Source organism: Cannabis sativa, chromosome 7 (genome assembly GCF_029168945.1).
Source record: "Cannabis sativa cultivar Pink pepper isolate KNU-18-1 chromosome 7, ASM2916894v1, whole genome shotgun sequence".
NCBI classification, from domain to species: Eukaryota; Viridiplantae; Streptophyta; class Magnoliopsida; order Rosales; family Cannabaceae; genus Cannabis; species Cannabis sativa.
Window position 1 is genome coordinate 13719247 of NC_083607.1, and position 25900 is coordinate 13745146.

The 25900-nt window shown below is 38.8% G+C and overlaps 2 protein-coding genes across 3 annotated transcripts; both read left to right on the plus strand.

The window, feature by feature from the left end:
• The first annotated feature begins 8810 nt into the window (after positions 1-8810).
• Positions 8811-12126, plus strand: LOC115719011 (uncharacterized). 2 transcript variants are annotated; one of them, XR_009683471.1, is made up of 3 exons: positions 8811-9730; positions 9856-10900; positions 11002-12126. XR_009683471.1 is itself a non-coding variant. In XM_061101848.1 (2 exons), the coding sequence occupies exons 1-2, from the start codon at positions 9620-9622 to the stop codon at positions 10657-10659; spliced, it is 915 nt and encodes a 304-aa protein (XP_060957831.1). In that variant the 5' UTR covers positions 8811-9619; the 3' UTR covers positions 10660-12126. The 2 variants fall into 2 exon arrangements, 1 of the variants encoding a protein (XP_060957831.1); XM_061101848.1 differs by having other exon boundaries at positions 9856-12126.
• LOC133029331 (uncharacterized) lies at positions 12122-13361 on the plus strand. The gene is made up of 2 exons (XM_061101849.1): positions 12122-12716; positions 12872-13361. Exons 1-2 carry the CDS (start codon positions 12669-12671, stop codon positions 13136-13138), a joined length of 315 nt encoding a protein of 104 aa, XP_060957832.1. The 5' UTR covers positions 12122-12668; the 3' UTR covers positions 13139-13361.
• Positions 13362-25900: the final 12539 nt, after the last annotated feature.

Consider the following 25900-nt stretch of genomic DNA (forward strand, 5'->3'; position numbering starts at 1 on the left):
AAAGTGACGATTATGCTTTTCTTAATAGAATCAAATTTGTCTCCTACATCTGAGCATGGTAGTGCTCACACCACCATTATCCTTTTACTAGACGAACACTACAGATTCTTGCTTGTAAAGGAACAAGCTTTGGGTGACACGTGTCCCCTTTTTTTAAAGGTTAATCCTTTGCGTGACATGTGTACAAGTGGTATAAAATGATCCCTATTTTCCAGTTGCTACACGCACGGGCATAATGCTACCTACGTGACCATCTAGTCAACTCTACATTACATTTAATTTACCCTAGTAGTGGGATTTAAGCAAAAATCTTTGGCGAGTAGTGGGATTTAAGCAAAAATCTTTGGCGAGTCATGGGTCTGTTCATATCTGCCACCTAGCCTATAAATATCCCTTTATTTTCATGCAAAGGGGTCAAGCCAAAAAAACACATAGCTAAACTTTTGTTGAGATTACCCTTGATCTTCTTCTTCTTCGAAAAGAAATTAAGGGTAAAGAGTTAGAGTTTCCTGTTAAATAGTGTAAACACATCAATATCGCCCTTAGAGACAAATAGACTAACTCGTGACTAAATTTTATTAATACCTGAACCACGTAAAAAATCTTCCTCTCTTAATTTCTACAAATTATTATTTCTTTAGCTCCTAAATATCTAGTTTCTAAATATCTTCGTAAATATTTTGGTGATTTTATTGAGAGCTGAAGAAAGACGTAGATCACTGTTACTGCCATGGTGTTCACACGAAAGACAGTTCTCAAAAAGACCCTTCAAGGTGGCATCGAGACTGTCATGGAGGATGTAATTTCCCTCTTTTCATAGAACACCCAGCCGACCGATGCGAGATATGGAGGTACGTCTAACGTGAATGATCAAGTAAAGGACCTAAACAACTAGCATGACCATGTTGGTGACGATAGTGATACTAAGAACCATGAAGAGGAAGAAAACGAAGATAATTACGTCAAGGATGGATATTACAAAGACAACTAACACTATGATCACGACCCCGAGGTGGTCCAAGTGTTCAATGAGTTACTTGAAACCAAATAAGAGTTAGCCCGTCAAGAGAAGTTTACTCATAAGATGGAAAAAATGATGGCTCGCCTTCGAGAAAAGTTTGGAGATCTAGATTACCAAGATTTTGATGATGACCCTTCGCTAGAGTACATCGAAGGAAATACCAAGGAAAACCCCGCTAATGCTAGAACCTTTGCTCGTGTACAGGATAAGGGGAAGGCAAAAGTGGGTGACCCTAAGAACTCTTGTACCCCTGAACCTCCTTGGAAATATACGAATCAACCCAACAAGCTTTCTTAAGTGCAAAAGACGGCCAATGCCTCCAGGCTTGGACGTCCTTCTGCCTAGAAAGGCCCTGTAACGCCTAAGGGAGCTGGTACGAAAATACCAAAACCAAAAGGAAAGAGAGATCGCTCTAGTGATTTGTTAAACCAGGACAGTAGGGTAGAAGGATAGTATTTTGATGATAGTTAGTCCACCGTGGACCTCAAAAGGCGTTTAGACGCAAAATATGAAAAAGCCAAAAGTGAGAAGGTGAGGCCATGTGGTAACGACCTTAGGAACCACTTGAATGACAAGGTCCGTGGAAGAGATCTCCTGGACAGTGATACAAAGAGGTTGGAAGAATAGATAGCCGCATTGACTAAGTTGGTCTGAAAGTAAAGTGGGACCCTTACTGATTAAGAAGATGAAGACCCAAAGCCTTGTGTCTGGAGGATCACAGAAGCTCCACTCCCGGAGAACTTTAAAATGCCCTCAATAGAGTTGTATGATGGGCACACAGATCCAAAGACTCACCAGGCCAGATATAATAAGATAACGCAAGTGCTTAGGGTGAGCGATAACGCTAAGTGTTCATGCTTTTCCTTGACCCTCACTAAGTCTGCTGAGGATTGGTGGAAAAGGTTAGCTCCCAGATCAATCCATTCTTGGAAGTATTTGGAAAGCTTGAAAGGTTTCATTCAATGGATGATGGAAGCGAAAACCAAGACCATAGTGACCGAAGACATGAAACTCGTGGCCCTACAGTCCAAAGTTGCAGTAGGTTCTCTGTTGTGGGGGGAGATGCAAAGAAGGAGAACCGAGACATTGTCTGAGTTTATGGCTAAGGCACAAGGCTTTATTAGCTTGGAGGATGCCTATCAACATGTGTTCGAGGTCCTTTCGGCATCGACCCCGGTAACCTCCATTCTCGGATTTTCCTCGTTCGTTCCTGTTCCTAAAACATTGTATACTCCCACGATTTACGAGCCCTCCTCATCGGTGCTCGCACCTACTCAAACCTATTTCTCTAGGTACGGACCAACACAAACTGGATGAAGTGTGGCTCTCAGACAATCGAAAACGAAAGCTCCCAAGCAGGACATGAGTCAATCCTGGAGCAAGAGAGTGGGAAAGGGTCCGGGATGAGGTGAGAATTCCAAGAAGTCTATGAAAGAATATGAGCCGAGATACACTGAGTACTCTAGCTTGGTGGATACTCGCAAAAATGTTTATAAGCGACCGGCCATATGGTCCATTATTGGAAAACTCCCACGAACACCTCAGGGGGGCCATTTCAAGAAAGATCTGACTCAAAGGTGCGAGTATCATGGGGAGGTAGGACCCTCCACCAAAAATTACAAGCACCTGAAAGATGAAATCAAGATGCTAGTTAGAGCAGGCCATCTCGGCAATGGGTCTGCATTCCCATAATTTATCTTGGACATGGGGTCGTTCACGGACGTGTGATTGTTCTTGGACAGTAGGGTACCATAAATCCTCTGCAGGGGTAGGTTGAGGGTCCCGAGAATGCAACTTCCGGCACTCCCAGCTCCTCTCGCTCTGGCTACAGTAACTATCGTGGCTCCAAGACAAGGAAACTCGTATCCCCTAGGGCTAGCTCCACCACTAGTTGACGAACATGTAGCAACAAAATCTGGTGGACCGCACCTTACGGGAAGCTCCCAGAACTCTCAAAAAAGGTACTTATGCGAGCTAGATGGAGAGGAGAAACATGTGCTTTAGTACAGTCACCACGCCAATGTCCTCGGACAATGATTCTGCCCATCACTTTTACAGAAGAGGACGCCCGACACGTACATTTTTCCCATAATGACCCATTGGTCATTGAAGCCCAAATAGCAAACAAGAGGGTTTCTAGAGTCCTGGTGGATAATAGAAGCTCCGTGAATATCCTATTTAAATTTGCTTTCCAAGCAATTAGGCTCACTGAAGCGGACTTGTCACCTTGTCCTATTCAGTTGGAAGGCCTTAATGGGGATGCCTTGATGCCAGTGGGAAAAATCCAACTACTTGTCACCCTAAAAGGAGAAAATAGTGCCAACGCCTTCAAGCATTGTACATTTGCAGTAGTGAATTGCCCCACGACATACCACATAATACTAGGCGCCCTGTCTTAGTGGATTTTGGAGCAGCAACTTCAATAAAAAATTTGTCTATGAGGTTTCCCTACGACAATGGGTGCGTTAGAACAGTAAAAGGTGACCAGAAAAGCGCGAGGAGTTGCTACAATGTCTCAGTTCGAACAATGTTTATGGGTCGGGAAGATAATTTTGAGTTTTGTGCCCTAAATAAAACTCATTTCAATATAATCAGATTTACTAATTCAAAAAGATCAGAAACCGCATTTTATGTTGCATGGGTCACATGATTTATTTCATGATTATATTTAATGTATAAATTCTATTAAGTTCAGAACATATGTACATATATGTATATATTTGTTAATGATTATAGTGTCGTCAGCACAGTAGAATATAATCATGATTATATGTTCAAAAGTTTAATTCCCATGATTTGTCAGTTCACTGGATTTAGACTGATATGATAATCAGCGATAAGGTATACTTACACCTTGGATAAGTGTTATGTCCTTTTCTAGGGCATTAGCAAAGTTTACCAGTATCGGATGTATGGAGTATACATTGGAAGGGACCGATATTGATCTTAAATAAGATATCATAAACTTACCGTTATATCTTTCTAAGTCAATATCAATGGTTGATCTTAGGTCTATGGATCTTAATCCTAATATGGTTAGGTTCAACTTAGTTGTATTATTTATATTTTTTGAGTTATTCGTGGAAGCTAACTTTTGGTTCTGGTGGATACTTACATCTTGGGAACATGGTAGTTCAATTGAGTGAGAGCGCTAATCATAGATATGGAATCTATAGCTTCTATAAGTATTTAGAAGTGAAACGATGCTTTCCTTTGAGCTTGGCTAAATAGAGATAAATAATTGAGGTCTCATTTCAATAATTATATTAGTTTACTGAAGTATCATTTATAGGTTGCTAAGTGTTTTAAGGATAAAATACATTGAAGGGTAGAACGGTAAATTTGTCCCTATTCAGTGTAGATCGTCTATAGAGGATCCTTGACTATTAGGATTGTAACAATGGATAATCATAATGTATCTATATCGTGGTGCATATAGAACATTCTATATAACTGAGAGTGCTATTCAATTCCAAATTTGTAGTGGTGCAATGCAGAATTAATAAGTTGAGAATTAACTTGGTGAATTCTAGATCTACTTATTGAAAGCTCGGTTATATAGGCCCATGGTTCCCTCACTAGTTGAGATAATACTTCTTGCAGACTCAGTTAATTGATTTTAATTAATCAATTATAATTTTAAAATTAGACTATGCCTTATTTAAGAATTTTCACTAAGCAAGGGCTTAATTGGGAATAAAATAGATTTTGGGGTCAATTTGTTAATTAAGAGACTTTGTATGGTCTAATTCATAGATTACATAAATGACAATTTTATTTAGTAATTGATTATAATTATTAAATAAATAGTTTTAGCATTTATAGGATTGAATTGAAAAATATTGTATTATTGAAAAGAAAAATAAGTGGTTGAAATAAAGTGGCAAAAATCTAACTAGAAATTGGTCCACTTTAAGTGGTTTAAATAAAGTGGCAAAGATCTAACTAGAAAGTATATACCTATATATGCAAGCTAAAATGCGATTAACACAAAATTATTCCGAACCTACAATATAAAGAAATACGACAAAATTACAAAATTAATTATTTCATTACTTACTAGTTATAAAAAATAGTAACAAGTTACTTAGTTACTAAATCATACATATATATATAATCAATTATATCCCACACTAATTCATTTTTAAAAAATTTATTTCTAAATTAATTAAATCCGTCCAATGTTATTCTCATTCACAATAAATATATATTACTTAGAATATATACAATACAATTACAAATTGTATTTACATAAAAAATATACACACAATATATGCATACATATTCAATAAAATACAAAAATACATATATATACTATATATTGTGGTTTAAATTTTAACCTTATAAGCGCAATTCGACGAGCAATTCCGCAAAAAATCTGGGCACTATGCACATACAACACACCAATATTACTAATATGAAAATAATCCACAAAATAATTTACAAAAACCAAAAATAAAACAATGTGCATTATAAAACTGAATAGAAACTATATTTATACCTTAAAGGATGTTGAGATTCATTGTTTTCTCAACAAATAATGGTGGTCGGAGTTATACCCACTATTTTCTATTGGGTTCGGATGACACTTAAAAAGGGTAAAAAATTAAAACTTTTTGGGTGTATGGGATTAAGTATCGAAAATGGAAGATTTTTTTTTAAGAAATGGGCTTAAATGGTTGAGAAATGGGGGAGAAAGGGGATGGCAGAGGTGGTGGTTGGCAAAGGGTTTTGGGTTCGCTGGGCTCTGGGTTCGTGAGGAAGAAGATGATGAAGACGCGACAGGGTTATTTTATATAACCCTATGCCGTTCGTTCTTATATAAGAACCGACGCCATAGGGTTATTTCATATAACCCAATGTCGTTTAATTTCTAACCGACTTTAAATGGTATAATGCAATTCTATACCTACGTTTTTTATAAAAAACCGCCTCTAAAGGCCAATTTTCAATAAGCGGATATTTTTACACCCTTTAGCTTCTATTTTTATAAAATGGGTTGAAAAAAGGAAAGCTAAAGACCCATTTTGTAATACTGAAATTGGCACCAAGAAAAATCCAGCAGATATGTTGACAAAGTATGTCACTCAAACTAAGTTTAGACTATGTTTGAACTTGCTCAACATAGTTACTCTCTGATAATATTAAGTCCAATTCAAGTACAACTCCTAATAAGGGTTACAATTCTTGATATGTGGCCAAGGTGGACAATTGTTGTTTATTGGCCAAATATTACTCACTCCCTAATTTACCCCTGCTGCAACCTACATAACCGAATTAACTAACTGTCTGTTATGACAGATGGTGCTCGAGCCACACACCAGTCTATATAAGGCTCAATCATTTGGCTAGGATTGAACTCATCAAGGGAAAATAGATTAAGTGAGAGAGAATTTAAGGAAGTTGTTTAAGGAAAGAAAGAATGAGAGAAGAGTGCTCTTGAGTGTTTGTAGTGGTGTAATGCATTGTCAATCATCATCACCACAAGTGAGTTGTTTAGTTGCAGAAACTAAGCTTCTTGAGTGGTGTAACTGAACATGTTGTAATCTCTTATTGAACATCAGCTAATAAAAGACTCTCAAAGGCCCTGTTTGTGGTTGTTTTCTGGCCGGGGATGTAGGCAAGGTGATTCACCATTCAGGGCCGGTCCTAAGATATTTGGGGCCTAAAGCGAAATCAAAATTTGGGGTCCCTATATATAGATTAACTATTATGAAAATTATAGCTCAAGTGCTTAGTTTAAAGGTAAAGCTTTTAACAACTCATGAGAGCTCCAAGGTTCAATCCCTCATGACTACACATTAAATATTTTTAAAGAAAATTAAAATGTAGAGGTTGGGAGTTGATCTCATAACCTCTTAAAGAGAAGCTAAACCCTTTGCCACCACACCAAACAATTTTTATTATAATTTGTTCTTATTTAATTTTTTATCTACATATTAATACATTTTTTTTTACAATTTCGGGGCCCTGAGCGTTCGGGGGCCCGAGGCGCACGCCTAGCCTCCCTACTCTCAGGGCCGGCCCTGTCATCATTACCTTGTTCGAACCTCGTAAAGTTCATGTGCTCTTTGTGTATGTTTGACATTGTTTTACTTTAGTTTATGCTTGCTGTCATTCTCTACATTATCGTAATTAGTTTCCATTGATCATTCTTGTGTTTGTGTGTGTTCTTGCTGAGGTATTGTTTCACAACAATATATATATATAGGGACAGGATTTGGTCCCGTTATGCCAAAACAGGGAATACAATCCGTGATTGTATTGTAGCCGTTGGATTGAATTGGGGCATGATCTAATGGCTGGGGTTAAAGTAGGGGTATTTAGGGGGGGAAAAATGGTAACCGGTTGGTTTTTTGTATTTTAAATTAATTAATTTTTGAAAAACTGACACCGATTGACGATTGACGTGTGATGTGTGACGTTTGATGTACGGGTGACAGTTACCAATTTTGAAAAGTCACTAAATAGTGGGTTCGTGGGGTATTTAGGGCACATTTGGTTCTTCTTCACACTTCTTCACATTTCGTTCTTCTTCTTCTTCACATTGCCTTCTTCATCTTCTTCTTCTTCTTCTTCTTCTTCTTCTTCACATTTCCTTCTTCTTCTTCTTCTTCTTCTTCTTCTTCTTCTTCTTCTTCTTCTTCACATTTCCTTCTTCTTCTTCTTCTTCACATTTCCTTCTTCTTCTTCTTCACATTTTCTTGTAGTGATTAAAATTATTTTCAAATTTGGGGGAGGAAACTGCAGTGCGTTCGGAGTTACTGTACTTCGTTTTCTGGTTCTCTGTCTCCGACCTCGGTGTACAAGTAAGTTTCTCCGAATGTACCAACTTTATTCTTCTTTTGCATGTTTGTTCGTTCTTTAGTTTGGGGATGTGAAAAATTGTCTAACATTGTTAAAGAAAGATTTAAACTTTCGTAAAGAGAAGTGTTGTTCTTCAACCGTGTATGTGCATTTTATTTTGTTTTTGTGTTCCATTTTTTGTTTATTGAGTAATTTTAATCTTTTCTACATGCTTTAAATCTGCTTCGTGAACAAGATTTTTATTCTGAGAGTGGTGAAAATCGAAGTTACATGTGTGTACAGTTTTTGTTTGTTTTTTTTTATTGTGAAAGTGTTTTGGATTAATTTATTCCCTGTGTATTAGGGGTCTTTGTTCAGAGTCTGTTAGAGATTGTTCATCACTGTAAGTGGTTGTTATTTTTCAGTTAGTGAAGATTGCATTTAATTTTTTTTGGTTATGGTGTGTAATGAATATATAAAGTACTCTTCTATTGTACTCTGAATATATGCAATAATAGTCAATATATTCAGTTATTGAAGATTGGATTTCGTTCTCTGTTTTCACCATTGTCACTGCCATGATTCTTGAATCATGAACAGAATGATTAACAATCCTAATACAGTGAAACAATTTTAAAAAAAGAATGTAATGAAAGAAAGAAAAGCAATGTAAACATTGGTATGTATAGTGTTGCTGGAAAATAATTATTTTTGAAAATCAATTTTGATTGGTAATTTGGTAAATTTATTGTGAAAGTGTTTTGGATTCACGTGTTTGGTCATTTTGGTGTGTATTTTTTTTACCCAAATGTTTTACCGTGGGCTGCCCTATATTGACCGAAAAAAAAAATTTGAAAGTAAGGAAAACAATGGAATGGTGATGGTTGTCATGTGTTGAGTTAGGTAAAGAAACTATGGTATTAAATTTTTTAGTTCAGATTGTTACTTACCAAATGTGATGTTTTTTGTTATCTGTTGTGAGTGATTGTTGTACTGTAATTAGAAGTTGTAGTTTGGATTTTACTATTGTTATGAATTTGTTTTGAAAAATTGGATGGTTTAGACACAAGATTCATGAGTTAATGAGATACACTATTGATAAAAACTATGGCAGTTTGGATTTTTTGTGTATATGAATTATTGGAGAAGTTATTGAAATTGGTTATGACAGTTAGTAGTGAAGCATTGTTTTGTTAATTCTGATATTAAATGTTTTCCAACTGGTTTTGTACTCTGTTCATTATGAATTAAGAGGTACAAGGTACCCAGATTGGTTAAGTTTGGGGGAATTTTGTCTATTCATGTGTGTGCTTTATGTTCTTGGTTCTCACGGATTGTACCAACTCGTTTGTACCACTTTTTAGTTATGGGAGTTAGTAGTTAAGTGTTGTTTTGTTCATTGTTTTGGTTGTGGAAATCATTTAATTGAAAAGAGTTTCACATCATTTTAATGTACTTTAATGTGTAACATGCAAGAAGCATGAAATGTGTGTTTGAAATCTGAATTTTTTCAATGTCGAATTGTTAAGTTGATTTGATGTGATTTTAGGTGATTACAATGCACGATTTTCATTGTGTTTTGGTCAATTATTTATTTTTATATAGTGTATTTGCTGAAATATGTAGTCCTTAACGTTTAAATTTGTTTATCTTTAATTTGGTTAGGTTCATCATACATGGATGGGAAACGCAAAAGGAAAGGGGGAATTGAACCCGTAAAGAAGGATGTGACCCCCGAGCCGAACGATAATGCGGTTGCTTGGAGAATTTTCTTGTAAGTTTTGAATGATGGATAGTTGTTTACTCGTGTGAATGATGTGTAACATTTATTTTATTATATATTTGATTGAAATTATGTCCACATGTAGCAATGCGAACTACAAAGCCCTTCGAGCAGCTGAGAAGGGATTAACTGAGAAAGAGGTTTGATGTCGACTGTTACTCAATTTTTTTATGTCAATTGTCCGTAATTCATCGTAATTGTTTGACATACTTTAAGATTCTTTCCATGTACTCTGTAGTTGACGTAAGTTTGCCTCATATTACAGGCTACCGACAAATTGAAAGTGCAATATAAAGGTTTCACCGACGAGGAGAAGTCTGAGTGGAGAAGCTATGACCCTAACCCTAATCCCGCTAAGAAGGCGGTGCAAACAAGGGGGAGGAAACCAAAGGCAGCTGATGCCAAGGGGAAGAAAGTGGAGGTGGATGAGGAAGAGGGTGCTCCTGAAAGTGAAGAAGCATCTGTGTACGGTCGATGCTCCTTCAACCGTTTAATCAGGATTTGCAAGAACCTGAACCTGGAGCAGAAAGATGTGATCCAAAATGCTGGATTTGGATCATTCATCAGAGAGGATGCACCATATGTTGACACCCGACTAGTGAGTTGGTTAATCAAACATGTTGACCCAACCACTAGCATACTGGATTTGTATGGGAGGAAAATTCACTTATCTGCCGCGATGTTCGGAGATGTTATGGGGGTGGACGACGGAGGGGATCCTGTAGTCACCGAGGGTGATAGTGACACTCGATATCTGGAGGAGATATTGAACGTTGTCGAGTACACCGTGTCCTTGACAGGGTTGGAGAAATCTTTGTTGGAGTGCGCTGAGGCAGACAGCCTATTTCTGATTAAATTTTCTTTGGTGGTCATAGGGACAGTCCTTGCGCCGAAAATGGGGGTCGATATCACTTTGGGGTACTTGCACTCCCTTAGGGTTACTAGGGACATTCGCCACAAGAACTGGGCGACTGTGGGGTTTAGGTATCTGATGAACTCAATTTTCAGATTTCGAAATAAGGCCACGAAGAATGTATCTGGCTGCACCTTATTCCTCCAGGTACATTGATTTTGTTATCTTTCATTTATGTAAATGTGTTTATTCAGTTTCTAATATAATATTGTGATTTATTAGTCGAATGTATTACTAATACATTGTTTGTTTGTGACAGTTGGTGTACTTGACTCACGTGGAGTGGAACTTTGGTTATGTCGACCGAACAGTGCTCCCCGTTGATTTTTGGGGTAGTAAACAATGTAAGTCCGCTTACAAATTTGTGAAAGACAATGGGGGTCCCAACAGCGACAAGGTACATCGAATTTTGGTTATAATGTGGTAATGTGATTTCAGTTGATATTAATTATTTTGGGTTTGAAAAATTAAATTTGTTAAATTTGTTATGTTTAACAGATAACGCTCACTTCGAATCCCGTAATACTGCCCAACTACTACTCCGACTCTGAAGGAAGAAAGAGCAGTGATCACTTTGTCAGCTCTATCAACGAGTTGAAGGAGTACTTCTCCAATGAGTTAAAGTCTCAGTTGAGATCATTTTCTTTGAAATTTATGGACAAAGGAGAAGGTGTAGGTGGTATTGACGAGAGTTGGAGGAGGATGCTGCTGCGGAAACGGGGAAGAAGGCGGAGTGCAGCCAGGCCGTGGAGGAGTCCCCGTTGAAGTCCCCTGTCCGTTCAAAGACTAATGTTGTTGGTCTATCCGACGAAAATGTGGTGGATTCTGTAAGTACGCCTTCACTATCTGTTACAAAATCTGTTGAAGATGAAGGTGCTGCACATAAGACCTTCGACGATGAGGACTTTGATATAGTCGAAGTGGCATCTTTCTGGAATAAAGGCAAAGCCCTCGTCAAACCAAAGAAGACACAGTCGGAGAATCTGCCTTTAATTGAGGATGACTTCAACGATAAGGCGTACGAGCAATTCATTGAGTCGGGCAGAACTGTTGTCAGGCCTTTCAAGACGAAGGAAGCGATCCCCCGTAACCAATATGGGTTTTACAAGTTTATTTTTAGCAACACATTAGATCCGGGGTAAGTAAATGTTATTTTCGTATTTCTCATTATGATATACTTGTAGAAATTTTTAATAACAGTTACATTGATTACAATTGAATCAGATATGTGCTTGCGAAATTTCGAAAGTTTGAAGTGGATAGGAGGTGCATGGCATCGTTGCGACCGTTGCGAGAAGTTGAGGGATCCGTAAGTGTCAAAGTATTAACTAAATATGTATCATTTATTGTACATGTGTAAATCATATTTCATTTTGTTGCAGATCATTGACTGTTTTTCTATACTAATGAACAAGTATGAACGTGATAGTCGATTACCTGACCAACCTCGTGTTTGGTACATGCCCACTCGCATCTCGGTAATTGCTTTGCTGTACAACTTATTTTAAATTTTGTAATTCAGTTTGGTTGTAATTTCTGTTACTTGACAAGATGAACAATGCTTTTGCAGCAAAAAACTCTCGGTTCGTTTAATGTGAAGAGGATTGCGAAAGACCGGGAGTGGTCAAAATTATTTTACGAAGACAACTTGGAAAAATGCGTCAAGGTACTTCATCATATACACATGGTCGTTCTTAATTGTAATTTTGAAAACTGAGATATGTTAGCGATGCATATTGGTCATTGTAGTGTCGAATATCTATATGGTCTGTAATTTCAATTTATTTTTGACTTTATTGTTCCTCTATTCAATTGTAGATGTTTGTGCCGGTGTTGACTCTAGAAGGTGCACCACATTGGTTTGGTGCCGAAGTAAATATGAAGTCCAAGGTTGTCTCATTTCTAGACTCCCTACACACCGCAATGCATGAGAAGTATCGTGTGGAGGCTACAAAAGAAATGGTAAACTTGCAAAGTTTCATTGTTTGATGTGAACTCATTCTTCATTGAATCTAACTAATTGTATACGTTTGCAGTTGTCGACGTTGGACCTTTTGTTTGAGGAGAATAGGTCGAAGAATGTGACTTTCGTGGATTTCAGAATTGACAGGAAAGATCGCGGGCTTCCTCAACAAGACAATGACCGAGATTGCGGTGTATACGTCATGAAGTACATGGAGGCTGTGGCCAATGAGGAAGAAGTAGTTGATGAGGTATACCACTGTTTAGTTATTTCAGAATGTACTACGCAAGTTTGATTGAGATTAACGTTGTGTAATTTAAATTTTATTCGGTGTTTTACTGTCAAGTTGATTAGAGTTAATTACATTTTCTAAGTTTTTGTTTTTGTTTCTGTATTGTGGCACAGTTTCACCCGGTTGAGGCACGTTTGGAAATCGCTGCGAGGATCATAACTGATGAACAAAATGAAATTCGTACCAAAGTGGTTGAAGATCGTAGGGCTGCACAAGGCAGCTCATTTGCATCATCCTCGGCCCCTTTGCATAGTCCGTCAAAGTCTCCACGCGATCCTCGGTTCAGTACAGCGAAGTCTCGCAATGCAAACATGTTTCCCCCGTCAAGAGCCTCCCCTAGGTTTCAGTCTAGCAAGACTAAGATTTCATATGGTGAATAGTGTGTAAAAAATACTTGTGTTATTAATAGGTTGTGTTATTAGTGTGTTGTGTAGTTTGGATTTGGGAGCATAGGTTGTGTTATTTGTGTGTTGTTTAGTTTGGATTTGGGAGCATTTGGATTTAGACATCTGTTTTTATTAGTTGACGTTTGGAACTGGTTATTATGTTCACAGACTTGTGTTTATTTTAGTTTTGAGAATATATTAAACCATACTTAGCAAATCTTTGTACTCACACCATAACAACTCTTACAATGTACCCATACTTCAGAAGTAGTTGATTGTACTTCACAGAAATTATTTAACCCGAAAACAAAGGTGACTTCTTAATTTTCTTTATTTGTTTTTTTGGTTAAGAGGTGACTTCTTCTTAATTATTTGAAGGAAATCATGTTACTTGCCTAATCTTACCAAATCTTTGTAGTCATTAAACTTTAAACCGAATTTTCAAAACACATGTACTATAACATTACAAATAACGACAAAGGTCACTTGTTAATTGTTTGATGTTAGTTACCAAATCTTTGTACTCATTCAACTTTAAACTGAGTTTTGAGAACATATTAAAAAAAAAGATTGAAACCATACCATATCAACTCCCATTACTTTAACCAAATGTAAATAGACAATAGCCCCCTTAAATTTGGTTTTTCATAACATAGTAATGAGGAAAAATATGGAATATAGAACATTCGTAGTTGCGATACTTCACATAACAAATACAAAGATGTGAATAACATATAATTTTGCAACTTCACATTGAACCCATTGAGGAAATTTGCTACAGAAATTAGAAATGTAAACATATAATTTTGAGAACGTAGTGGGTACTTCATACCAAATGTAATTTTCGTCATCATCCACATGCATCTATTAAGTTCTACACAATTAAGTTAAACAAGTTTTGAGAACATAAGATATACAAAACATTTGCATTTTGCGACAACCCATATCTTTAACGCAATATAAGTTGGACAATGATGAAAAGGCAAATAAAAATGATAAAAATTAATTTTCTAATAACATTCTCATTGCGTTTCTTATTTTCTTCCAAAATCTTGATTTGGTTTCGCAATCCAGGTGTAGCATCTGTACTTCTCTTACCATGTGATTTATCGATCCAACAAAAGTAATCACATCCTCGACTTTCATCGTTCTCCTTAGTTGAAAATAACCCTATTAGTTTATCATGGCTGCCTAAGTACAGAAAACATAAATGAGAAGTACTTTTGAATCTAAAAAGACAAAACTCTTACATAGTGTGGACATCCGAAGAATCGACGACCATGATTTGCTCTACTACTAGAAGTCCAAACATAAGCTAGATCACCACAGTAGCAATGGGGGTGTCCCTGAAGTGAATTTCTCCAAGGCGGACCACCCCCATCGAACCCGCATGAGTCTTCTCCACCACCAGCCACCATGTTCGATGTACTATAATTTGTGAGGTGTACAATTTTTTTTTTGTTCTAACTATGGTGGAGATAATGTGTGTTACTCACAAGGAAAGGGGGCACCTGTTTATATATAGGCTGTTCCAAATGAGTTAGTGGTGGGAAAATGAATTTTTTTTTAAAAATTTTCTAACATTATCAATCTTGGTGCCAAAATAAACCCCAATTTCAAAACCTAATTCGTACAACATAATAGGGCATGGCTGATTGTTTCGTTGGGAAGCGTATCATGTCATGTCACAAGCAGTCCTTTCTTTTAAAATAATATTTTAGTGTTGTGTGAATTGACAAGGTCCATCAAGTGAACACTGTACGTCCCATATTTGACTACTAAATATTTGTTAAATCCATTAAATAATATTAGTAAACCTTAAATATTTTAATTTACGTTGATTGAAATTTAATTTTTGACAAATGTTGCTCAAGTTTTGTTGTATTTGTGATAGTTTAATTATTGGTAATAGTCCAAATCGAAAAAACTGTACCGCATCGCACCATTTTCCGCAGTGCGAGTTCTGCGATTTTTAGTTTCGCGGTGCGAGTGCGGTTTGAGAAATAGGAAAAACTGCATGTATGGATTGGTTAAAAAAAAGGTTAAAAACTACACTACCCACACTGCAAACACCCGAATATATTATTACCACACTTAAAAATATAAAAATACAAACAAATACATTTATAAAAGTCTTGATTATATTTCTTTACAATTATTTAGTTTTTTTAAATATTATATAATTATTATAAAAAAAAAATTAGTGTTGTCTACAGTGAACATCCTGTTTCTATCATAGTCTCAATCGTGAAGCCCAAAATTACATGTTGGAATATTTTTTAAAAATTTACAATTTTTCACGGGGGGTTCGTTATGGTAACAATGAACATCCTGTTACTATCAGTATCTCTGACACACAGTAAGTACTCAAGTTAGCATTGGTGTAGCAGAGTCACTATCCTCACGATGAACTCACTGAACATCCTCTCGGGCTAGGGTTCTAATGAGCGGCAGTCAACCGTTCATAGCACTCACACTGTTACTGGCGGTGTTTTTTGGTTAAGGTGACACACAGTATGTAGTCAAGGTAGCTTTGGTGTACCGGAGTCACTATCCTCCTAACGAACTCACTGAACATCCTCTCGGGCTAGGGTTCTAATGAGCGACAGTCAACCGTTCATAGCACTCACACTGCTACAGGCGGTGTTTTTTGGTTAATGTGACACACAGTAAGTACTCATGTCACCATTCGTGTACCGGAGTCACTATCCTCATGACGAACTCACTTGACATCCTCTCGGGCTAGGGTTCTAATGAGCGCCAGTCAACCGTTCATAGCACTCACACTGTTACTAGCGGTGTTTTTTGGTTAAGGTGACACACAGTATGTAGTCAAGTTAGCTTTGGTGTACCGGAGTCACTATCCTCCTAACGAACTCACTGAACATCCTCTCGGGCTAGGGTTCTAATGAGCGGCAGTCAACCGTTCATAGCACTCACACTGTTACTGGTGGTATTTTTTGGTTAATGTGACACACAGTAAGTACTCATGTCACCACTCGTGTACCGGAGTCACTATCCTCCTAACGAACTCACTGAACATCCTCTCGGGCTAGGGTTCTAATGAGCGGCAGTCAACCGTTCATAGCACTCACACTGTTACTGGCGGTATTTTTTGGTTAATGTGACACACAGTAAGTACTCACGTCACCACTCGTGTACCGGAGTAACTATTCTCCTAACGAACTCACTGAACATCCTCTCGGGCTAGGGTTCTAATGAGCGGCAGTCAACCGTTCATAGCACCCACACTGTTACTGGTGGTGTTTTTTGGTTAATGTGACACACAGTAAGTACTCATGTCACCACTCGTGTAGCGGAGTCACTATCCTCACGATGAAGTCACTGAACATCCTCTCGGGCTAGGGTTCTAATGAGCGGCAGTCAACCGTTCATAGCACTCACACTGTTACTGGCAGTGTTTTTTCGTTAATGTGACACACAGTAAGTACTCATGTCACCACTCGTGTACCGGAGTCACTATCCTCCTAACGAACTCACTGAACATCCTCTCGGGCTAGGGTTCTAATGAGCGGCAGTCAACCGTTCATAGCACTCACACTGTTACTGGTGGTATTTTTTGGTTAATGTAACACACAGTAAGTACTCATGTCACCACTCGTGTGCCGGAGTCACTATCCTCATGACGAACTCACTCAACATTCTCTCGGGCTAGGGTTCTAATGAGCGGCAGTCAACCGTTCTTAGCACTCACACCGTTACTGGCGGTATTTTTTGGTTAATGTGACACACAGTAAGTACTCATGTCACCACTCGTGTACCGGAGTCACTATCCTCCTAACGAACTCACTGAACATCCTCTCGGGCTAGGGTTCTAATGAGCGGCAGTCAACCGTTCATAGCACTCACACTGTTACTGGTGGTGTTTTTTGGTTAATGTGACACACAGTAAGTACTCATGTCACCACTCGTGTACCGGAGTCACTATCCTCATGATGAACTCACTGAACATCCTCTCGGGCTAGGGTTCTAATGAGCGGCAGTCAACCGTTTATAGCACTCACACTGTTACTGGCGGTGTTTTTTCGTTAATGTGACACACAGTAAGTACTCATGTCACCACTCGTGTACCAGAGTAACTATTCTCCTAACAAACTCACTGAACATCCTCTCGGGCTAGGGTTCTAATGAGCGGCAGTCAACCGTTCATAGCACTAACACTGTTACTGGTGGTATTTTTTGGTTAATGTGACACACAGTAAGTACTCATGTCACCACTCGTGTACCGGAGTCACTATCCTCCTAACGAACTCACTGAACATCCTCTCGGGCTATGGTTCTAATGAGCGACAGTCAACCGTTCATAGCACTCACACTGTTACTGGCGGTATTTTTTGGTTAATGTGACACACAGTAAGTACTCATGTCACCACTCGTGTACCGGAGTCACTATCCTCCTAACGAACTCACTGAACATCCTCTCGGCCTAGGGTTCTAATGAGCGGCAGTCAACCGTTCATAGCACTCACACTGTTACTGGTGGTATTTTTTGGTTAATGTGACACACAGTAAGTACTCATGTCACCACTCGTGTACCGGAGTCACTATCCTCATGACGAACTCACTCAACATCCTCTCGGGCTAGGGTTCTAATGAGCGGCAGTCAACCGTTCATAGCACTCACACTGTTACTGGCGGTATTTTTTGGTTAATGTGACACACAGTAAGTACTCATGTCAAGACTCGTGTACCGGAGTCACTATCCTCCTAACGAACTCACTGAACATCCTCTCGGGCTAGGGTTCTAATGAGCGGCAGTCAACTGTTCATAGCACTCACACTGTTACTGGTGGTGTTTTTTGGTTAATGTGACACACAGTAAGTACTCATGTCACCACTCGTGTACCGGAGTCACTATCCTCACGATGAACTCACTGAACATCCTCTCGGGCTAGGGTTCTAATGAGCGGCAGTCAACCGTTCATAGCACTCACACTGTTACTGGCGGTATTTTTTGGTTAATGTGACACACAGTAAGTACTCATGTCACCACTCGTGTACCGGAGTCACTATCCTCCTAAAGAACTCACTGAACATCCTCTCGGGCTAGGGTTCTAATGAGCGGCAGTCAACCGTTCATAACACTGACACTGTTACTGGTGGTATTTTTTGGTTAATGTGACACACAGTAAGTACTCATGTCACCACTCATGTACCGGAGTCACTATCCTCATGACGAACTCACTCAACATCCTCTCGGGCTAGGGTTCTAATGAGCGGCAGTCAACCGTTCATAGCACTAACACCGTTACTGGCGGTATTTTTTGGTTAATGTGACACACAGTAAGTACTCATGTCACCACTCGTGTACCGGAGTCACTATCCTCCTAACGAAGTCACTGAACATCCTCTCGGGCTAGGTTTCTAATGAGCGGCAGTCAACCGTTCATAGCCCTCACACTGTTACTTGTAGTGTTTTTTGGTTAATGTGACACAGAGTAAGTAATCATGTAACCACTCGTGTACCGGAGTCACTATCCTCATGATGAACTCACTGAAAATCCTCGCGGGCTAGGGTTCTAATGAGAGGCAGTCAACCGTTCATAGCACTCACACTGTTACTGGCGGTGTTTTTTCGTTAATGTGACACACAGTAAGTACTCATGTCACCACTCGTGTACCGGAGTCAGTATCCTCCTAACGAACTCACTGAACATCCTCTCGGCCTAGGGTTCTAATGAGCGACAGTCAACCGTTCATAGCACTCACACTGTTACTGGTGGTATTTTTTGGTTAATGTGACACACAGTAAGTACTCATGTCACCACTCGTGTACCGGAGTCACTATCCTCCTAACGAACTCACTGAACATCCTCTCGGGCTAGGGTTCTAATGAGTGGCAGTCAACCGTTCATAGCACTCACACTGTTACTGGTGGTATTTTTTGGTTAATGTGACACACAGTAAGTACTCATGTCACCACTCGTGTAACGGAGTCACTATCCTCCTAACGAACTCACTGAACATCCTCTCGGGCTAGGGTTCTAATGAGCGGCAGTCAACCGTTCATAGCACTCACACTGTTACAGGCGGTGTTTTTTGGTTAATGTGACACACAGTAAGTACTCATGTCACCATTCGTGTACCGGAGTCACTATCCTCATGACGAACTCACTTGACATCCTCTCGGGCTAGGGTTCTAATGAGCGCCAGTCAACCGTTCATAGCACTCCCACTGTTACTAGCGGTGTTTTTTGGTTAAGGTGACACACAGTATGTAGTCAAGTTAGCTTTGGTGTACCGGAGTCACTATCCTCCTAACGAACTCACTGAACATCCTCTCGGGCTAGGGTTCTAATGAGCGGCAGTCAACCGTTCATAGCACTCACACTGTTACTGGTGGTATTTTTTGGTTAATGTGACACACAGTAAGTACTCATGTCACCACTCGTGTACCGGAGTCACTATCCTCCTAACGAACTCACTGAACATCCTCTCGGGCTAGGGTTCTAATGAGCGGCAGTCAACCGTTCATAGCACTCACACTGTTAATGGCGGTATTTTTTGGTTAATGTGACACACAGTAAGTACTCATGTCACCACTCGTGTACCGGAGTCACTATCCTCCTAACGAACTCACTGAACATCCTCTCGAGCTAGGGTTCTAATGAGCGGCAGTCAACCGTTCATAGCACTCACACTGTTACTGGTGGTGTTTTTTGGTTAATGTGACACACAGTAAGTACTCATGTCACCACTCGTGTACCGGAGTCACTATCCTCACGATGAACTCACTGAACATCCTCTCGGGCTAGGGTTCTAATGAGCGGCAGTCAACCGTTCATAGCACTCACACTGTTACTGGCGGTGTTTTTTGGTTAATGTGACACACAGTAAGTACTCATGTCATCACTCGTGTACCGGAGTCACTATCCTCCTAACGAACTCACTGAACATCCTCTCGGGCAAGGGTTCTAATGAGCGGCAGTCAACCGTTCATAGCACTCACACTGTTACTGGTGGTATTTTTTGGTTAATGTAACACACAGTAAGTACTCATGTCACCACTCGTGTACCGGAGTCACTATCCTCATGACGAACTCACTGAACATCCTCTCGGGCTAGGGTTCTAATGAGCGGCAGTCAACCGTTCATAGCACTCACACTGTTACTGGCGGTATTTTTTGGTTAATGTGACACACAGTAAGTACTCATGTCACCACTCGTGTACCGGAGTCACTATCCTCCTAACGAACTCACTGAACATCCTCTCGGGCTAGGGTTCTAATGAGCGGCAGTCAACCGTTCATAGCACTCACACTGTTACTGGTGGTGTTTTTTGGTTAATGTGACACACAGTAAGTACTCATGTCACCACTCGTGTACCGGAGTCACTATCCTCACGATGAACTCACTGAACTTCCTCTCGGGCTAGGGTTCTAAAGAGCGGCAGTCAACCGTTCATAGCACTCACACTGTTACTGGCGGTATTTTTTGGTTAATGTGACACACAGTAAGTACTCATGTCACCACTCATGTACCGGAGTCACTATCCTCCTAACGAACTCACTGAACATCCTCTCGGGCTAGGGTTCTAATGAGCGGCAGTCAACCGTTCATAGCACTCACACTGTTACTGGTGGTATTTTTTGGTTAATGTGACACACAGTAAGTACTCATGTCACCACTCGTGTACCGGAGTCACTATCCTCATGACGAACTCACTCAACATCCTCTCGGGCTAGGGTTCTAATGAGCGGCAGTCAACCGTTCTTAGCACTCACACCGTTACTGGCGGTATTTTTTGGTTAATGTGACACACAGTAAGTACTCATGTCACCACTCGTGTACCGGAGTCACTATCCTCCTAACGAACTCACTGAACATCATCTCGGGCTAGGTTTCTAATGAGCGGCAGTCCACCGTTCATAGCACTCACACTGTTACTTGTGGTGTTTTTTGGTTAATGTGACACAGAGTAAGTACTCATGTAACCACTCGTGTACCGGAGTCACTATCCTCATGATGAACTCACTGAACATCCTCTCGGGCTAGGGTTCTAATGAGCGTCAGTCAACCGTTCATAGCACTCACACTGTTACTGGCGGTGTTTTTTCGTTAATGTGACACACAGTAAGTACTCATATCACCACTCGTGTACCGGAGTCAGTATCCTCCTAAAGAACTCACTGAACATCCTCTCGGGCTAGGGTTCTAATGAGCGGCAGTCAACCGTTCATAGCACTCACACTGTTACTGGTGGTATTTTTTGGTTAATGTGACACACAGTAAGTACTCATGTCACCACTCGTGTACCGGAGTCACTATCCTCCTAACGAACTCACTGAACATCCTCTCGGGCTAGGGTTCTAATGAGCGGCAGTCAACCGTTCATAGCACTCACACTGTTACTGGCGGTATTTTTTGGTTAATGTGACACACAGTAAGTACTCATGTCACCACTCGTGTACCGGAGTCACTATCCTCCTAACGAACTCACTGAACATCCTCTCGGGCTAGGGTTCTAATGAGCGGCAGTCAACCGTTCATAGCACTCACACTGTTACAGGCGGTGTTTTTTTGGTTAAGTTGACACACAGTATGTAGTCAAGGTAGCTTTGGTGTACCAGAGTCACTATCCTCCTAACGAACTCACTGAACATCCTCTCGGGCTAGGGTTCTAATGAGCGCCAGTCAACCGTTCATAGCACTCACACTGTTATAGGCAGTGTTTTTTGGTTAAGGTGACACACAGTATGTAGTCAACGTAGCTTTGGTGTACCGGAGTCACTATCCTCCTAACGAACTCACTGAACATCCTCTCGGGCTAGGGTTCTAATGAGCGGCAGTCAACCGTTCATAGCACTCACACTGTTACAGGCGGTGTTTTTTGGTTAATGTGACACACAGTAAGTACTCATGTCACCATTCGTGTACCGGAGTCACTATCCTCATGACGAACTCACTTGACATCCTCTCGGGCTAGGGTTCTAATGAGCGCCAGTCAACCGTTCATAGCACTCACACTGTTACTGGCGGTGTTTTTTTGTTAAGGTGACACACAGTATGTAGTCAAGTTAGCTTTGGTGTACCGGAGTCACTATCCTCCTAACGAACTCACTGAATCCAGTTCGACCTAGGGTTGTACGGAGTGACACTCAACCATTCGTAGTACTGACGCTGTCACTTGCGGTGTTTACGGGCCTTGTGACACAGAGTATGTAGTCAAGTTAGCTTTGGTGTACCGGAGTCACTATCCTCCTAACGAACTCACTGAACATCCTCTCGGGCTAGGGTTCTAATGAGCGGCAGTCAACCATTCGTAGTACTGACGCTGTCACTCGCGGTGTTTACGGGCGCGGTGACACAGTATGTAGTGAAGTTTGCTGTTGGGTACCGGAGTCACTCCTCTTCTAACGAACTCACCGAATCAAGTTCGACCTAGGGTTGTACAGACTGACACCGATGCAGTATGGCAGAAGTCGCACTATGAATTTAGGTTGTTTGGGTTGAGTATGTACTCAATTCATCATGAAGCGTACCGGATTCACTATTCTCCTGATTTTATTACTAGAGTCACTTCTTGTCTTAAACTACTATTGTATTCATAACATTAAACGGTTTTGTTTTTAAATATCTATATTTATATAGTAGTCCAAAAATTATTATAATCTTCATTCCAACGATTAATACGTTAATGTAATCTTACAAAAATTATTGCAATATTTATTCCAACGAATAATATTTCAATGAAATATTAAAATCGTATTTAAAAAAATATTGAGTTTTCATTATTAGTAAACATCCTAATTTAATTTCTTATTCATTTGGCCACACATGTTTATTTGGACATAATATTAGGATATTTGTTGCTACATGTGATAACAATGGGAACAACATTTACCTTATTTAAATACATAATTTTTGTTTAACACAGTGAACCAATTCAGAACAAAACCGAGCATGCATATTGGTTCGAATTACGTTTTCCAAGGAAAAGTTAGTAGGGGGTTGGGTTTGTTGATATTACGTTTTTCAAGGGATTGAAAAAGTCAAATAAATAGCTTTAGGTTATTTGTAGCCGTACCTAGGGTTATATTGATTATTATTTTTAAATTTTTGTGAAGACTACACTCAACAATCACATCCACAAGTACTATATATACCCCTCTACCTCTCCTTACTCCTTCACAATTTCGTATTGTTTTCTATCCTAGACAACTCACTCCCTATATGTAGACGTGTGTATAATATATTAAAAAAATAAATTATGTATTGTTGTTGCACCAAAGTGAAGATGTGTAAACAGAAGGATTGGTATGCACTGCAACCGTGTGTTGTAGGTGCATCAAGGGAATTTCAGCAATTCAATCAATCATCTCATAACAAATTTCGGTAATAACTCAACTCTTTATGTCTATTTATTTCAATAGTATATTATTACAAATTGTTTCTTAAAAATTTGTTGTATGTGGTACATGTATATTCAGGAAATGTTGACGAAGGTTTAGGATGGGTGGAGTAGGGTGGAGGGAACTACTTCCAAAACGGCCACCCAGATATGTCACCCTACCGAACCTTAACCTCCCGAGTGGACAAGGCCACCGAGGAATGAGTGTTATTATATTTGACACAACGGTGCGCCAGACCCTTGAAGAAAAGATATGCGGGAGGCAAATGTCAGCGTTTTTTACAGCCTTAGGTCAAATTGCTTCCTCATGTAATAAGAGTCCCGATGTTATAGTATATGTACAAATTCATCTCAATACAATGTATGTTTACAGTATCAAATAATAATGATAATTAATCAATTTACGTACTAAAATAATTATGATAATTAATTGGTTGCATAATTTGTCTTTTATTTTTATTGGACGCTCAATCTGAAGATGTACATGGTTAACTGGTTTATATTAAATCCACTAATAAACAATACCAAAAATTAAACAACCGTATTTTACGGTATCTTGTCCCAATCAATGAGATATTAATTAATTATTAAAATCATTTTTTTTTAAGAAAACTGTACTAAAAAATATACATAAAATATTTGACTTAGATCAAAAAAATAAATAGTACTATAGTACTTGATTTTCTTTTTAATAAATTCTGTAATTTTATTAAGAACAGAATTAGTTAAATAATTTAATTATAGTAATAACAGATTTCTACGTAATTTTTATTTTAGGTTATTCTAGTGGATAGTACAACCTACTGATTTGACCGTATATGGAGTGATGGGAAAATATTATTAAAATGTTTATTATTTTAAAATACAAAAAAGGTCTTCCTCATTTATTTAAAATCGTTTTTTAGGGTTTCGAAGGATTTGTTGTTTACTTTAAGTGTTGAAATTATTATTTTATTGTAAAAACGTACTTGGCTGAGTTTTACATAGTTATATGTCACATCATATGTACTGTAGGAGATTTTATTAGCATAAGACAAAAATTAAGTTTCATTGATATTAACCCAGTCAAAATTCAAAATGTATATTTAAATTAAAACATTATTTTCATTCATATTGACTTCAAAGGTTTGTATATTTAAATAAATATTTTTTATTTTATTAAAGAAGGTAATACATCCTACACATGTCAACTGATTATTGGAAATTAGAATTCCAATACAAACTAATAATAATTTTTTTTTCTCACAAATTGTACTAATTTCTTACACGTATAAACTGAACCAAACCATAACAAAACCGGTCAATAGGTTGGTTCAAATTACGTCTTTCAAGGAAAATTTATTAGTTGGTTGGGTATGTTGAACTAACGGTTTTCAATGCATTGACAAAATCAGGTTTGTATTGGTCTCATATCACCCCATCTTTAGCCGTACCAGTTTGTATTAATTATTATTTTTTAATTTTTGAAAAGACTACACAACACAATCACATCCACAAGTACTATATATACCCCTCTACCTGTCCTTACTCCTTCATACCTCAATTTAGTATTGTTCTCTTTCCTAGAGAACTCACTCCCTTCCTGTACACATATGTGTAGGGATAATATATGAAAAAATAAATTATGTATTGTTGTTGCACCGAAGTGAAGATGTGTAAACAGAAGGATTGGTATGCACTACAACCGTGTGTTGTAGATGCATTAAGGAAATTTCAGCAATTCAATCAATCATCTCATAATAAATCTGGGTAATAACTGAACTATTTTTGTCTATTTATTTCAATAGTATATTATTACAAATTGATTCTTAGAAATTTGATGTACGTGCTCCATGTATATTCAGGTAATGTTGAAGAAGGGTTCGGACGGGTGGATTAGGCTGGACAGAACTACTTGAGACGCCGCCAAATATCCCATCCAACCGAACCTACCCAACCTCCCGCAGTCCACAAGGCCATCGAGGGATGAGTGTTATCATATTTGATACAGCCGTCGGTGCGCCAAACACTGGACCAAAATCGACACGCGGGGTGGAAAACTAAAGTCTTGAGTCAAATAAAGCATCATGTGATAACAGTACCGATATTATAGTATATCTCAATACAACCTACATTTTTCAGTGTAAAAAACATCCTAATTAATTTATTTTGGGATAGAACTATGTTATGTACAAATTCTGTTCTATTGTGTATGTCTTTGTAACTGTAAACTTAAATTTTATTTGGAATGGAACTATGTTGACCGAATATGTGCCATTGAGTTTCACTATTTCCAATAAGTTATGAACAACACTTGCAATGTCAGATTTTAAAAAATAATTCCATAATAAAATAAGTGGATGAGCTAGGGTTTTCAAAGTACATCGTACACCCTACTGTTGTCA

Bases quoted from the DNA above. Each gene is read 5' to 3' on its own strand.
- LOC115719011 (XM_061101848.1), top strand. From the start codon at position 9,620: ATGATGTGTAACATTTATTTTATTATATATTTGATTGAAATTATGTCC. The intron at 9,731-9,855 runs GTTTGATGTCGA...CTCATATTACAG, and splicing joins AGGGATTAACTGAGAAAGAG to GCTACCGACAAATTGAAAGT.
- LOC133029331 (XM_061101849.1), top strand. From the start codon at position 12,669: ATGAAGTACATGGAGGCTGTGGCCAATGAGGAAGAAGTAGTTGATGAG. The intron at 12,717-12,871 runs GTATACCACTGT...ATTGTGGCACAG, and splicing joins AGGAAGAAGTAGTTGATGAG to TTTCACCCGGTTGAGGCACG.